General features: G+C 21.6%; 10 protein-coding genes across 10 annotated transcripts; 8 read left to right on the top strand and 2 right to left on the bottom strand.

Annotated features, from left to right (window-relative positions):
* Positions 1–861: 861 nt before the first annotated feature.
* Positions 862–1,173, top strand: DICPUDRAFT_152339 (uncharacterized protein; the record flags this gene model as incomplete). Its single annotated transcript, XM_003288082.1, has 2 exons — positions 862–874; positions 950–1,173. 2 exons carry the CDS (start codon positions 862–864, stop codon positions 1,171–1,173), a joined length of 237 nt encoding a protein of 78 aa, XP_003288130.1.
* Positions 1,174–1,906: 733 nt separating this feature from the next.
* Positions 1,907–2,410, top strand: DICPUDRAFT_78952 (uncharacterized protein; the record flags this gene model as incomplete). Its single annotated transcript, XM_003288083.1, has 1 exon — positions 1,907–2,410. One exon carries the CDS (start codon positions 1,907–1,909, stop codon positions 2,408–2,410), a length of 504 nt encoding a protein of 167 aa, XP_003288131.1.
* A 349-nt stretch (positions 2,411–2,759) lies between these two features.
* On the top strand, positions 2,760–3,072 carry DICPUDRAFT_152341 (uncharacterized protein; the record flags this gene model as incomplete). The annotated part of the gene is made up of 2 exons (XM_003288084.1): positions 2,760–2,772; positions 2,849–3,072. The coding sequence occupies 2 exons, from the start codon at positions 2,760–2,762 to the stop codon at positions 3,070–3,072; spliced, it is 237 nt and encodes a 78-aa protein (XP_003288132.1).
* Positions 3,073–3,511: 439 nt separating this feature from the next.
* On the top strand, positions 3,512–6,549 carry DICPUDRAFT_78953 (uncharacterized protein; the record flags this gene model as incomplete). The annotated part of the gene is made up of 3 exons (XM_003288085.1): positions 3,512–3,762; positions 3,848–4,046; positions 4,138–6,549. 3 exons carry the CDS (start codon positions 3,512–3,514, stop codon positions 6,547–6,549), a joined length of 2,862 nt encoding a protein of 953 aa, XP_003288133.1.
* Positions 6,550–7,611: 1,062 nt separating this feature from the next.
* Positions 7,612–8,697, top strand: DICPUDRAFT_33583 (uncharacterized protein; the record flags this gene model as incomplete). The annotated part of the gene is made up of 3 exons (XM_003288086.1): positions 7,612–7,979; positions 8,050–8,274; positions 8,346–8,697. The coding sequence occupies 3 exons, from the start codon at positions 7,612–7,614 to the stop codon at positions 8,695–8,697; spliced, it is 945 nt and encodes a 314-aa protein (XP_003288134.1).
* A 210-nt stretch (positions 8,698–8,907) lies between these two features.
* On the bottom strand, positions 8,908–9,840 carry DICPUDRAFT_33595 (uncharacterized protein; the record flags this gene model as incomplete). Its single annotated transcript, XM_003288101.1, has 2 exons — positions 8,908–9,722; positions 9,789–9,840. 2 exons carry the CDS (start codon positions 9,838–9,840, stop codon positions 8,908–8,910), a joined length of 867 nt encoding a protein of 288 aa, XP_003288149.1.
* A 1,392-nt stretch (positions 9,841–11,232) lies between these two features.
* Positions 11,233–11,975, bottom strand: DICPUDRAFT_92046 (uncharacterized protein). The gene has a single exon (XM_003288102.1). The coding sequence runs from the start codon at positions 11,953–11,955 to the stop codon at positions 11,305–11,307; it is 651 nt and encodes a 216-aa protein (XP_003288150.1). The 5' UTR covers positions 11,956–11,975; the 3' UTR covers positions 11,233–11,304.
* Positions 11,976–12,431: 456 nt separating this feature from the next.
* On the top strand, positions 12,432–12,938 carry DICPUDRAFT_152347 (uncharacterized protein; the record flags this gene model as incomplete). Its single annotated transcript, XM_003288087.1, has 1 exon — positions 12,432–12,938. One exon carries the CDS (start codon positions 12,432–12,434, stop codon positions 12,936–12,938), a length of 507 nt encoding a protein of 168 aa, XP_003288135.1.
* A 268-nt stretch (positions 12,939–13,206) lies between these two features.
* Positions 13,207–13,928, top strand: DICPUDRAFT_94575 (uncharacterized protein). The gene is made up of 2 exons (XM_003288088.1): positions 13,207–13,445; positions 13,716–13,928. Exons 1-2 carry the CDS (start codon positions 13,226–13,228, stop codon positions 13,805–13,807), a joined length of 312 nt encoding a protein of 103 aa, XP_003288136.1. The 5' UTR covers positions 13,207–13,225; the 3' UTR covers positions 13,808–13,928.
* Positions 13,929–14,430: 502 nt separating this feature from the next.
* Positions 14,431–15,443, top strand: DICPUDRAFT_78959 (uncharacterized protein; the record flags this gene model as incomplete). Its single annotated transcript, XM_003288089.1, has 2 exons — positions 14,431–15,085; positions 15,160–15,443. The coding sequence occupies 2 exons, from the start codon at positions 14,431–14,433 to the stop codon at positions 15,441–15,443; spliced, it is 939 nt and encodes a 312-aa protein (XP_003288137.1).
* Between the last annotated feature and the right edge of the window lie 9 nt (positions 15,444–15,452).

A 15,452-nucleotide genomic window follows, 5' to 3' on the forward strand; every position in this document is an offset into this window, starting at 1 on the left:
TGTTGATTTTCGTAGTTTGCTTATCATCTAGATCGATTATATCAACAGAAGCAAGAGTATTCGATAAATTTTACTTGAAATGGCGTACTTGAACCATTATCATTGATACCTTTTGAAGTATTCAAAGATGGTGAACTATTATTTTAATGTTATTTTATGCTATAGGTGCAGGAAAAGATGCAGGTATTACTGTTGTAGCTGAAATATCTAAAAGTGTAAGAATTACCCCACTATTTTGGTTTTCCTTTATTTGTAATTCCATAGTTATCTTCATCATTTGATTTTACCTTAAACTCTTGTGATAATGATAAAATAGATGAATTCTAATAATGAAAGTTATATTAGTATTTGAATATTTAATGTTTTTATTAATATTGCTACTACTTACAGATATTAAAGATGATACTAAATAGTGTCAAAAGGAAGTATCTCTTTTTTAAATACACAATTATGAACATATTCTTTATCCAAAATATAATACCTAAAGAAAGATCTTGTTGAACTTTTTGTGTCTTCTCTATGTAACCTAGTTTTGTGGTGATTAAATATATAATCTTTAATAATAATTAGAATTATTTTTATTAGAGATTGATTATTATATTATTTTATGTTAAATTATAGATTAAAATGAAAATTTTTATAATTTAATAAACAGGGTGAATTTTTTAAATAATTATTGATTTATTTAATTTTTTTAATTTTAAATTTATTAAATTATTTTAAAAATTATAAATATGTGTTGTTATAAATTATTTCTTCAGAAGAACTATCTTTCACAAATTTATCAATATATAAAAAAAAAAAAAAAATTTTCAATTAAAAATAAACAATATATTAAAAAAATAAAAACACTATTATAAAATGTCAATTATTAGTAAATATTAAAAAAACTATATTTTAAAATTTATAAATATTTATATTAACATATACTTTTTATTTTTTTTCATAGAATCTATTTCATCAATGAACCCAGTTAACGGTGCCTTATCTAAATCAATGTTAGGCTCATCTGGAAATGTCTCATTCTCTGATAATGAATCAGCTTGGTTTGGTAATAGCTTAGGTGGCAGTTCATGTGGTTTCAATCCATGCTTTAATCCATGCAGTGGTGGTAACACTAACATTATCAATATTGATATCGATATTGGTCATCGTCGTAGAAGATGTTGTTAATTTTACTCTAAAACTAAATAACATATGTATTTAAATAAACAACCCTAAACTGATTAAAATCTAATAATATTTAGTCTTTTTTATTAAAAAATAATCTAACCACCCCTCTTCTTTATTAAATAATTGCTGTTCTGATGAAATGCATTTTCTTGTAAGTTATTTCGTGGTCGATCTTTTTCCCTGCTGTTTACATCACTCAATGATGATATGAATAATAATCTTTTTTTTTTTTTTAATATTTTTTAATAATCATTATTTAAATAATTATTATTCCTATTTGTTTTAATTCAGTTCTAAATAATGATGAATGATTATAATAAATAAGTTTTTTCTTTTTTTTTTTAATTTTTTTGTTAAACCATTTTTTTTTCAAATGTAAATATAATGTTTTGGGTATCATTTGAAAGAAAATTAAATAAAAAATCCAAATCAAATAAAAAAAATTATTAATCATAAATAAAAAAGGTACATATACTTAATCTTAAGAAAATCTATATTTTTTCCTTTTTATTATTATAATTTTCAAACAGTTCTCTTTATTTTTTTTTATATTTTTTATAATTTATAATTTTTAATTTATAATTTATTTTTTTTTTTTTTTTTTTTATTCCAACAACTTTATAGTTTTTTTATTTTTTTTATTTCAATAATAATTTTTTTACAAATAATAATAATTTTTTATAACCTATTAAAAAAAAAACATATTTATAAATTATAATTATTACAGGATAATATGGATAACTCAGAAAGAATAAGAATTTTGGTAGGTCTAGAAAATAGATTAGCAAGATTCCAACAACCCAACCAAGGTACAAGAAGAGCTGAAGTCAGGAGTTTACTTGAAATAGAAAGAAGAAGAGAAAGATTCAGACAGCCAAATGAATCTGCCAATGGTAACTCAACTGAGCTCCCACCACCACCACCACCACCACCATCAACCCCACAAAATGAACTTCATAGAGACGAGGATATGAAGTGCAATAAATGTAATCTTGTCATCACCGAGGGATTACATTCCAATTTTGAATGTAAGTGTCAAAAGCTAGCAAAGACACTTATTGGTTATAGAGCTGGTGTTTTATCAAGTACCCAAAGAAGAAGGGTTAGAATTTTAATTGGTAATATACAATCATTACCAAACTTAAATTCCACTGGTTTTGGAAATAATCCAGACCAAATCAACATCGAAGGTTTTATAGATAATATTAATAATTATAATAATAATATAAAGCAATAATAATAATTATATTTATATAGGTTTTTTTTAGGGAAATATAATAACAAATAAAAAATAATTTTAATTTTTACTTTTCTTTCATTTAATTTTTTAACCTCTTTTCTTTTTTGCTTTGATGTTTATTTAAATAAATTTAAATCCTTTTTATATTAAATAATTTCTTTTCTTTTCTTTATTTATTTTTTTAACAAAATGTATTTATTTAATTTTATAAAATCATCTTGTTGTTATAAATTATTTCTTCAGACGATTTATCTTACACAAATTTACCAATGTATAAAAAAAAAAAAATTAATTTTCATTTCAATAAAAAACAAACCAAATATTAAAAAGATAACACTATTTTAAAATGTCAATTATTAGTAAATATTAATAAAACTATATTTTAAAATTTATAAATATTTATATAAACATATATTTTTTATTTTTTTTATATAGAATCTATTTCATCAATGAACCCAGTTAACGGTGCCTCATCTAAATCAATGCTAAGCTCATCTGGAAGTGTCTCATTCTCTGATAATGAATCAGCTTGGTTTGGTAATAGCTTAGGTGGCAGTTCATGTGGTTTCAATCCATGCTTTAATCCATGCAGTAGTGGTAACACTAACTTTATCAATATTGATATCGATATTGGACATCGTCGTAGAAGATGCTGTTAAATTTACTCTAAAACTATATTATAATAAAGAACCCTAAATTGATAAATCATTAAAAACATATAATCATTTTTATATTATCATTTTAAAATTTTTATTTATTACATTTTCAAAAAGAAAAACTTAGCGAAAAAAAAAACACCATGCAAAATCTTTTGACCACCAAAAAATTTATTTTCTCTATCTCTTTAAAAATCTAAACATAGAATATATCATAAAAAAATAAAATATTCTTTATTATAATTGTATTTTTTTTTTTTTTGATTTAATTTATTAACTCTAATTTTAGATTATTCTATTTTTTTTTTTTTCTTTTTATTTTTTAATTTTTATTTTAAATTTTTTCAATAAATTTTTAAAATTTTAAAAAAAAAAAAATTTAAATTTTTTAATGTTTAAAAGTGTAAAAATAAATATAAATAAACATATATATATATAATAAATGGAAGAAGATTTAAATTCTTATTTTATAAATTTAGATTGGTATTCAAACAATGTTGAAATCAACAAAATTTGTGATTATTTGTTGTTAAATAACTTGCAACACCCGTCAAATGATTCACCAAGCAAAAATGACCAAAACGAAAATGAAGAAGAAAATTTAAGATTATTTTTTTATAATTTCATAACATTTTTATATAATAAAAAGGGTCAGTATAATATACAAGAAAATGAATATATTAAAATCAAAAAGTATGTTTATCAAACACAGAATTACAATATTATTATTAAATATAACACTAATATCTCATTTTCTTGTTATACACATATAAAATAGAATACTTGAACGATATGGCGAAATTTATGAATTTCTCATTGTTCAAAATTATCAAAATTATATTTATGCAAATTATAAACCAAATGAAATCTATCCACTATTCCACAGGCTGTTGACAGATGACATGGTCCTACATAGAATAGACTATTATGACTACTATATGATGATAAAGAATAATTTAGATATTATAAATGAAAATGTAAGTATATTAATAATATAAATATAAATACCCAATATTATATACTATCATTATATACTAATATATATATATTTATTTAAAATTAATAAAGGGGTTATTTAAAGATATTTTATTGACTCTATACACTTATATAGAAGATGAAAAAAAGAAAAATATTCAAACTATTTATTTATTTTTCACAATTTTATTAATCAGACCAAAGATGGACAAGCAGGAATTTAACAAAGACCTATTTTTAAACAAATTTATAAAATATACTTCAAGCCTTATACTTCTCTCTAGTACAGAATCATTTAAAAGAGTAACAAATGGAATAAACTATATAGTTTTATCATCAAGAGTGGGTAGATGCATGATAATAGAATTTGAAGAAGAGATTCTAATAAATAATTTAGAGTATCTAATTAAAATATTAAATAAAAGAAAGAATAGAATAACAACCCCCAATAGAGAAATAGAATATAATGTAAATGTGTTGGGTCTATTGGAAATATTCAATTGTGTTCAAAATAAATTTAAAAATATAATAGAGTCCATTATTATGACCAATAAGCAGTATGAACAACTTCAAGAACAGCAACCAGTTTTTAAAGAATATCTTAACTTTGCTTTAGATAACGGAATGTTTAGAAGTGCATCACTGTATTTGTTCCTAGAGAGAGAGAATATTATGGACCTATTCAGGTTTAAAAGAGTATCTAATAAACCAATGCCATACGTTGACCTTATAATACTATCAAACAAACTAATGAATTTCAAAGCACCCACCAACATACCAAAAAACTCAATATTTGATTTAATAGTAAACTTTAGTACAATTTCAAAGGAAGAGATCCAAGAAATATTTTATAATAGTAGTGAATTAGAACCCCATTTTACTCACAACAATCCAACATATTCATCCAATACCAAAATAGAATCCATTAAATCACTTTATTTAAATTTATATTATAAAATTAAAAATAACTATTCAATAGAAAATTGTTTAAAATCTTTATTTTATAAGATAGAATCAAGTTATCTTAAACAAGAATTTATAAAATCAATTCTTGATGATTTAATAATCAATTTAAATATAAATCTAATAGATCAATACTTAACAAATAGTTCAATATTTAATAATTTAATAACCAATAATAAAACATACAACAAAAAACAATTAATAGGTTCCCATAATTTAAATAATAATAATAATAATAATAACATGGTTTATTTACCACAATATATTATCAAATATATATTAAAATATTTAGTGAATGATAAAAATATAATTGATAAATTAAATTTATCTTTGGTCAACAAAGAATTTTTTGGTTATGTGTCAAATTTAACCAATAACCAGTGTACTATAACTATGGAGAAGGTATTACCAAAGGATCAAGTAAATAAACCATGGTCATTAATTAAAGTAGAAAATATTACCAGTATAAGAACAACACCATTAGATAAATATTCGCTCAACTATAATAAAAACTTTAATAACTTATTGGAATATAAAGCATTAGAAACAATTGAAATTAATGGATCATTTTGCAAATCGCCATTCAGTGATTTTATATACTTGGTACAGCATCCAAATTTAAAAACAATAATAATTAAATGTGATTTTTTAGATTTAATAAACTATTCATCAGAGTTGGAATATTTTAGTAGTTTCAAAACCTTCAAATTTAAAATGTCAATTGAAAGGCACCAGTATGTACCCATTTTAAAGAATTTTTATGAAAATTCAATCCTATCTATCTCGATACCAGCAAATGATTTCATACATGAATATTTCGAGAATAATCTATTCAAAATAAAGAAATATATCATTAAAGATCGTATTTCCTCTGATGATATGTATAAGCTACCCTCACCAGAAGAAGAAAATATAGAACAAATAGAAAAAATGAAGAAATTTTCAAATCTATCAAAATTAACTTTTAAAGGCACAAATGATGATAGCATAAAAACCTTCTTAACCTTTATTAGTGGTTATGCAATAAACTTGGAAGAAATTACCTTCAAACCACTAAACTATCTAATTTCAATCCAATCAATATTCGACTTACTGTCATCAAATCAAGTTCATTTTCCAAATTTAAAAATAATATCATTCAAAACAAAAAACAATTACTCTTTATCACTTAAAGATTGGGAATCAATTGATATTAAATCATTTAAAACATTAGATTTCAAATATAAAACATTTTATAAACAAAATAATATCAATTATATTAATGAAAACAAAAATAATATGGATTCTTTAATTTGTGATATAAGTTTTAAAAAAAATCAATATTTAGAAATCAACTCAAACTTTCACGATTACAAGTTTTTCAATTATAGACATCAAAAAAGAAAAGAAAGGAAAAGCTCCAACATAGAAAATATTTATAGTCAAAATCATCATGTTAATTTTTTAAAATCAATAGAAAAATATGATTTTTATCAACATGAAACAGAGAAACTAATTTTTTATCCAACAAGTTTTAGTGGAAATAAATATAAGTTCTATTAAAAAAATAAAATAAAATAAAATATAATATAATATAATATAATATAAATAATAAAAATAATAATTTTAAGTTTTATTTCTTTATTTCTTTATTTACCAATCAACGTAGTAACTTTTTATTTTATTTTTTATTTTTAAACTGAACCTTTTTTATATGGAAAAATTATATTAGTTGAATTTTCATAATTTGGTAGTTCAATATCTTTGTACACTTGAACATTGTTACTATTATAGTCCTTAACTCCGAAACTAATACTTGAATAATTTGTATTGTTTCTTGAATTATATCCCAATGAACTATTTGTAATAATATCTGTTTGAAAATATAAATTTACGAAATAAAAAAAAAAGTGATTAAATATTTTTAAAATGACCAAAATTCCATTAAAATGATAAATTTATATACCAAACTTACTTATAATACTCATTATTTGTTGTTTGGAATTTGAATTATTTTTTTTTTTATTCTTTCTTGAAATTTTAAAAATTAATTATAAATAAAAAGTGTTTTTTTTTTTTTTATTTATATTTTAATTTTTTTTTTTTACTATTGTTTGTTTTATTTCATTTATTTTCAAATTCCTAGGAATTTTTATAAAAATAACAATACACTGCCCAGACAGATAATTTTTTTTATTTTGGATTTAAAAAACTGATCATCATAATTCAGTGAAAGTTTTTATTTATTGTGGTGTGTTGTGTGTTTTTTTTTTAAAAATAAAAAAATTGCTACTCTTTACGTTAATCATTATTTAAATTATTTTTTTAATTTTAAATATCTTGTGAAATTAAAAATTATTTCGGCTAAAATGTGGTATATTATGTGTTTGAACAAAATATTGATTTGTTCAATTATTTTTTTTTTGTTTTTTTTTAGGATTCCCAGTTTGTCCCAAGATATCTGATAATAGATGAAATTGCACCCACCTTTTTTTTTTCGTTTTTTATTTTTTATTTTTTTTTATTTTTTTTATTTTTTTTTAAAATTTTATTTTTTTTTTATTTTTTTTTGTTTTTTTTTATTTTATTTTCTTTTAAAACTACTGTCATTATACGATACCAATAATGTCACCACAACCACAATACCTTTTAAATCCAATTGATTATACTCAAGCTACACAATTATTAATAATTTTAAAAAATAAAGGTTTTCACCATTTATTCAGATATGAAAACCAAGTTCAATGCCAAAATACATTAAACTTGGTAGATAATGAAGCCGACCCATCCATTGTATTATTAATCGACATTTATAGAGGACAATTTAACATCTATCCATTAAATTCTCAAGTTTTAACAGAATTCCTTGATAAAATAGATTGGGAAAATGGTTTTTTAACACCATATAAAAACCACCCAAATATTAATTGGGAAGAAATTTATAATAGAGTTGGTATTAATAGAGTTGGCATCGATAGACATTTTAAAAAAACGTAAATATTTATATATTAAAATTCATAATGAACAAAGTAATAGATATTAATATTTTAATATTTTTTACAGCGAAAGAGTTGTATTTGCAGGTTTATTAAAAGAAAATGAATCATATTGTATAGAATCATTAAGAAAATATTTTGACCAAGTTAGAATCGATGATGAAATTTTTGATAGTTTAGTTTTACCAATTACAAATGTTCAAGAAACAATCAACGAATTAAAAAAGAATTTAGATGGTAACGAGAGTTTATTAACAATTGAAGATGCTGAAAAAGTTAGTAAGTATCATTTGTAATATTATTGGTTTTTCATCTTTATTAATAATATTAATATTAAATTATTTTTTAAATAAAAGACGATAGATGGAAATATAAATCAGACGAATCAATAAACTTTTTAAGATTAGCATGTAGTTCAAATATTTCAGGTGCATATAGAGTTAAAAATGAAAATGGCGAATGGGAATTAGCATCGTGGATTATTCATTATACTGATGGTAGCATTGGTAGTTTATATACAGACGACAAATATAGAGGAAAGGGTTATGCTAAAAAAGTATCATCCTTTATTATAATCAAAATGTTAGAGAATGGATATACTCAACCATACTGTTACATTAATATCGATAATGCAGCAAGTCAAAAAGCAATGAGAGGTTTAGGTTTCCAACCAGCTACCTTAACAAAATGGGTTATTGCCTCAAAAACAAATTAATAAATAAAATATCATATAATTAATTCTTTATTGTGTGCTAAAAAAGCCATTCAATAAAGAACTATAAAACCAAAAAATATATTATAATTATTTATTTATATAATTAATATTATATAATTTATTTAAATTTTATTTTATAATTTTAAATAAATTAATATTTTATAAATAAATATTAATTTATTTAAAATTATAAAATAAAATTTATTTCTTTTAAAAATCTGTTGACAAGGTTAATTGATGATTTTCTTCAACTCCTTTTAATCTATTTTCGAATGTTGCTTTAGCGATTTGGTATGAGTCTGAACCTAGGTCTAATGATACCGGTAATTTGCTGCTATTTGAAAGATTATATATGGTTTGAGCAACTTTGACTGGATCTCCTTTGGCGAATGGCGAGTATTTTTTAAACATTTCAATGAGTTGGTTTGTGTTATACTCTTCGATTAAATTTTTGGTTACTGCAAAATTACCACCATTTACAAAACTTGTACGGACACCACCTAAGCCAATTAATACTACTGAAACATTAAATGGCTCCAATTCTTTTTGTAATGATAGGGTAATACCATTCAATGCATGTTTAGTTGATTCATATGCAGAGTATTTACCGCCAATGGTAGAGTATCCAAGGTAAGATGATATGTTTAAAATTAAACCGGAACGTTGTGCTCTGAGATATGGAGTTGTGTGTCTTAATACATTGTATACACCAAATACATTGACTGCGTAAATCTTTTGGATGTCTTCAGCTGATAACTCTTCGACAGCACCCAATAATCCATAGCCACTGTTATTTACAACTACATCAATTCTACCATGTTCTTGAATGGTTTTTTTTATACTTTCTTTTACACTTTCATCGTTAGTAATATCAGTTTTAATTGCTAATAATTTGTCCAAGTTTTTAGTACCCTTTTTCTTTAATTCATCAATTGTTTGATCTGGTGAACGTGTAATAGCTGTTACTCTATTTCCATTATTTAACAATAATTCTAATAAATCTAATCCAATACCTGTACTAGTGCCTATAGAAATACCTATATAAGTATTTTATTATAAAAAAATATTAAATAATATAGGGAAATATATACCAGTGATATACCAAACTTTATCTTGAGAGTTATTATTATTAATTGATTCCATTATATTTATTTATTTGTTTATTTTAAATTATTTATTTTATTTTTTGATTTAATAAAATATTTTTTTCTTCCATTAAATAGTTTTTTGCAGCTTTACATAAAAATAAATAATTTTTTATCATTTTTTAAAAGTCTTCTTAGAATGTGCTTATAGGTGATTATTTCATTTTATAAATTTAAAAAATCTAAAAATGGTGGTGTTCTAAGAAGGTTGGTTATTTTAAAAATTAAAAAAATTAAAAAAATTAAATAAAAATTTTATTTTTCGCCGTTTTTTTGAAATTTTCATTTAAATTAATAAGGATATTTTTGTTTATTTTCATTTTTAAAATAATGATGTTCACATTCTCTGATAAAGTTTTTTTTATAATATTTATTTTTTTAATAATTATGAATTTGTAAAATAATTATGAAGGTGTAATATAATATATTGTCAAAAAGTCATAGAAATTTTTTATAAATATAAATAAAATATTTTCTTTCTATAAAAAATTAAAAAGATAGAAAAATACAACATTTTTTTTAAAGATAAATTAAATAACACCTAATATTAATATAATTTTTAAAAAAATAATTTTATGGCTGTATATCGTGGTTTTTTTTTTTAATTTATTTTTAAAAATTTATATTTAAACTCTGCCTGAAGATCTAGTATTTGATCGAGGTATCAACTTGACTTTAACAACTAAAATAAACACTTCAGTAATAGTCCACTAAGCAACAGAAGCGTTAGTTGATTCTGAGGTTTTTTTGTTTGCTTCTCTGATTTTTCTTTCTTTCTTAAATTGGAGCAATTGAATCTAAATATAATAGTTATGTTACATTTAGTTTTTTTATAATTTATTTTTAATAACTTATTTTATAATATTTGTTGATTTATTTATTTGTCGGTTTTTTTATTTGTTTGTTGATTTGTTTATTTAATTAGTAATTTATTATTTATTATTTATTATTTATTTATTATCTTTATAGTTATAGTTTTTATTTGTTAATTATTTAAAACAATAACTTTTTTTTGAAGTTTATTTAAATAATATATTAATGTTCTAAAATCTTGATCTTTTAAATGCTTTAGATCTTCATAAAATGGATCCACACCATCAAATAAAAAGTCTGATTTTTTAAAACCCCTATATTCGTATCTGTTATTATTGAATCTATTGTTATCATATGCTATTATTAGATAGTTTGAAATGTTTATTATAAGATTTTGGATTATTGAAACACTGAATTTTAGACTCTATTGAGGATAAATGTTTATTAGTATTTATTTCATAGATAAATATATAATTTTAATGTATACTTACAATATTAGCACCTGGTTCTCCATTATCAATGAGTTTATCCATAGCCAAGCATAAATGATATCCTTTTAAAAATATTATGATTGGCTCAATATTTGGGTTCTTTTTTAATTCTTTTTCTAAAATGTCTTTTTTATAAAGTTTAATAAAAAGTATTGCTGCTATTTGAAATTCTTGAATTGTGGTTTTTCTATTTCGCTTATAAAATTTGAATATTCCCAATACCTATTACCTGTTTCATCTTTAAAGTGACTTGGACACACCAATTTTCCTTCTATAGATACCAACTTTGGGAATAAATCAACCGAAACCTCGATACCCTCAACTGTGAAAACATATTTTAAACTTCTTGTAATATTTTTATTTATACTTTTAATTGTTATTTGTTTATTGGTTGCTGTTTTTGATATAATTTGATTTATTTCAATTAACAATAAAGGAAAATCCAATGTTGAATTTAAATCCTCTGGTTTTACAAATTCTCTTGGTAATATAAAATCTAAATCCAAATCTATTGTTGATTTCAAACCTGTTTTAGTGGCAAATGAACCCCTTGGTATTAAAATAAAACTTTTAAAATGAATTCCCACAATTCCTTCAAAAATACCTAAACATTGTTGATAAAAATTATAATCTGCTTGAATTAACCTATAAAATATATATAATAATGAATCATTTTTACAATAATTTTTTAAATCTTTAAAGGTACTATTAATTTCTTTAATAAAATTTTTATTTTTATTATCAATATTAATATTATAATTATTATTATTGATATTGATATTATTTTCTATATCTAATATTGATTCCATGTGTAAATTTATATATTTTTTTTTTTTGATTTAATAAAATTAAAAAAATTTGATTAATTTAAAAAAAAAAAAATAAAAAAATAAAAAAACCCAAAAATAAATTTTTTTGGAAACTGCCCAAAATATTTTATTAATTTGATATATTATAGTTTGATAGTAATCATAATAAAAACAAAATTTAAAATTTGCAAGAATCAACTAGAAAATTTATCACTAAAATAAAAATAAAAATAAAAAACAAATAAGTAATCAATACTATATTATAAACTACACAGATATTATTTTTTATGAAATTTTTATTTTAAGGAATGTTAGAAGGGAAAGTGAACAAAGGTATTATTTTTTAAAAAAAAATAAAAAATAAAAAATAAATAAAAATTAAATTAAACAAATTAAAAAAAAAAAAAAAATTTAAAAAAAGGTTTTTTTTAAAATTTTAAATATTAAATTTTAAACTCTAAACCCATCACATAAAAATGTATAAAAATATAATTTTATTATTTGTTATATTTTGTGTAGCAATTTCTCAATCACAACCCCCTGGTGAACCACAAAAACTCTTTTTGATTGAATCTCCACGTTGCTTTGGTACTGGTTATATATTCATCGAAACTTGCACTTTCTACTGTGGTCAATATGTCATTATACGTGAAGAATCTCCATTTACATATACTCCATATATATTTGATGATTCTAATTGCGTAAAACCAAATCACCAACAATATCATATACCAAATAATTTCAAATGCAAAGCAGGTGATGATGTTACAGTTGAAGATTTCAAAGTATCATGCATAGACAATTCATCAGTAACTCCATCAGAAACATCATATCCATCCCCATCACCACCATCCCCATCACCACCCATCCAATATAGCTCAGAACTACAAGCTATTATGTATACCTACGGTGAAATTGTATTTATTATCTTATTCGTTTTTATATCTGGTATTTTAGCAATTACAACATTCAGTTGTATGTAAAATCGTCACTTTAGTCTAAAATAGATTTGTAATATTTTGATAATATTATCAAAAAAACAAATTCAATAAAAAACATTGTTCTAAATAAAATACAATAATTTTTCAATCAGATAATTTCTTTTTTTGTATTTTTATTTTATTTTTTTTATTTTTTCCTTTTTTTTTTTTAATTTTTTTTTTTTTTTTTTTTTTTTTTAAATTTTTTTATTTTTTATTTTTTTATTTTTTATTTTTTTTATTTTTTTTTTTATCAATTTTTTTCATTACACAAATTAATTATATTTAAAATGATCACACACGCCCAAAGAGTAGTTAGACTTTATCGTAAATCAATCAAATCCATCAGAGATTACTCTGAAGATTATGATATGTTTTTACTCAGTGCTGGTGATTTACGTTCTGCCGTTAAAGAAGGTGCAAAAGAAACCAACCCATTCGTTGTTCAAAAATTAGTTAAAGATTTAGAAGACTTTTCAATTTATTGGGAACATCCAGATCCATATATTCGTATGTCATCAGAAATAGCAATCATAATAAAAATCATAATAACAATCATAATAACAATCATAATAATAATAATTAAAGAAATTAATAATATTTACAGTATTGCAACGAATAATAAACCAAAACATAAATAGTCATAATAACCTTGGATAATATAACAGCGATAATATAACAGCGATAATAATAATAATAATAATATAAAATCATAGTGTGGTGAACCACATACCCCACCTTTTCAATTTCATTTACTAATTTTTTTTTTTTTTTTTATAGCATGTGATGCTGTTGGTGGTACCAAATGGCAAAGAAATACTCCACCAGCCAAATATGTTGTTGATCCAACTAATCACGTTTTAGAAATTTAAATATAGATAGATAAAAGATATATAATAATAAAAAGAAAAATAAAATGGAAAAAAAAAATCAAGAAAATAAAATAAAACTTAATAAAAATATAAATTAACAGTGTTTTAAATTTATATGTACAAATAAAAAAACAACAACAGTTATAATTATTGTTATTATTGTTATTATAGCTATTATTATTGTCATTATTGTGTATAGCATTATTCATCACCAGAGAAATATACAGGATACAAAAAAACTTTTTAATATTTTTCATCATTTATTTATATTTGTTTCATTTTAGTTAAAGTAAAAATAGGCAAGGTTTTTTTTTTTTTTTTTTTATTAAAATGTTGCAAAATTATTATAATAAACACCAATTTTAGAATCTTTTATTTTTCATCATTTATTTTATTATAAATCTTTAATACATATTATTCAATTAAATTCACACCTTTTTTTTTATAAAAAATAAATATCTTTTTTTTTTTTTTTTAAATAAATAAAAATTTAAACGAAATTTTGAAAGGTTATAATAATGATATTGGTTTTTTTTTTTTTAAAATATTTTTTCATTTCATCTTTTTTTTTTTTTTTTTTTTTTTTTTTTCAAAATTTTTTTCAAATTATTTATCTTCACAAAATGTTCACAAATAAACTAATAAAACCAAATACTACTTTATCCAACTCATTGTTAAATGTGTATTTATATAGACCAGTTATAAATACTCAATTTGCTTTCAAATCTTTATATTCTACAAATGCAACTATTGTAAATAAAAGATCAGAAAATCAATACAATGATTATAATTCAATAAAATCAAAGTATAAGAACCTTAGTTTTGATAATAATATTAATGACTTTAAAAAAATCGAATGGAAACATTTTGATATGAGCAAAGGTCCAATTTTTACATGTGAATGGGATATAGCAATTAATTACAGCTATGGTAAACCACCAACACCAGCAAATGTATTTTCAACAGACTTTAACAAATCTCAAGAAATCTCATACCCATACCTCGATGGTAAATATTTAAAATTAGAAACATTTTACAAACCAGCAGCTGTATACTTTAAATATTTAGAAAATGAAGAGGTTACAAGTGATTCTCAACACACTATCAAATTCTTTAAAGGTTCACCCTCATCAGTTACAATGGATAAAATAACAAGTAATGATATTTGCAGTGCAATTTCAGATATGGATATTAACAGTCCAGTTACAACAGGTTATGGTTATCCATCTAATAACATTAACCCACAACCATTATCAGTTAATTTATGGGCTTTCCCAGGTAACATATCATATAAATTTAAATGATTATCATAATTCTTTTAAACTAATAAATCAAATTTATATTCTATATAGGTGAAAATGCATTCTTTCAAGATGTTGTATTATACTCATTTAAATTTAAACTACCAACAGAGTTAGCAAGTGATGCAAATCAAGTTTTAAATTTATTAAAAGAAAATTGTAAATTACCAAAACTATATCTTCGTGGTGACTATGTATATTTCTTTGTTGAAATGACAAAAAAAGATCCATTTAATGTATTTAATCAAACCCTTCTTTATAAAACATTAGAAAAAGATCAAGTTTCAGATTACTTAATGAGTAATAATGGTTTTTCAAAATGGGCAAAAAATTAAATAAAGATA

This window comes from Dictyostelium purpureum (assembly GCF_000190715.1).
Source record: "Dictyostelium purpureum unplaced genomic scaffold DICPUscaffold_123, whole genome shotgun sequence".
In the NCBI taxonomy this organism is placed as follows: domain Eukaryota; phylum Evosea; class Eumycetozoa; order Dictyosteliales; family Dictyosteliaceae; genus Dictyostelium; species Dictyostelium purpureum.

Coding starts and splice junctions, on each gene's coding strand:
- DICPUDRAFT_92046 (XM_003288102.1), bottom strand. CDS start 11,955: ATGGAATCAATATTAGATATAGAAAATAATATCAATATCAATAATAAT.
- DICPUDRAFT_94575 (XM_003288088.1), top strand. CDS start 13,226: ATGATCACACACGCCCAAAGAGTAGTTAGACTTTATCGTAAATCAATC. Junction 13,446..13,715: donor ACATCCAGATCCATATATTC/GTATGTCATCAG, acceptor TTTTTTTTATAG/CATGTGATGCTGTTGGTGGT.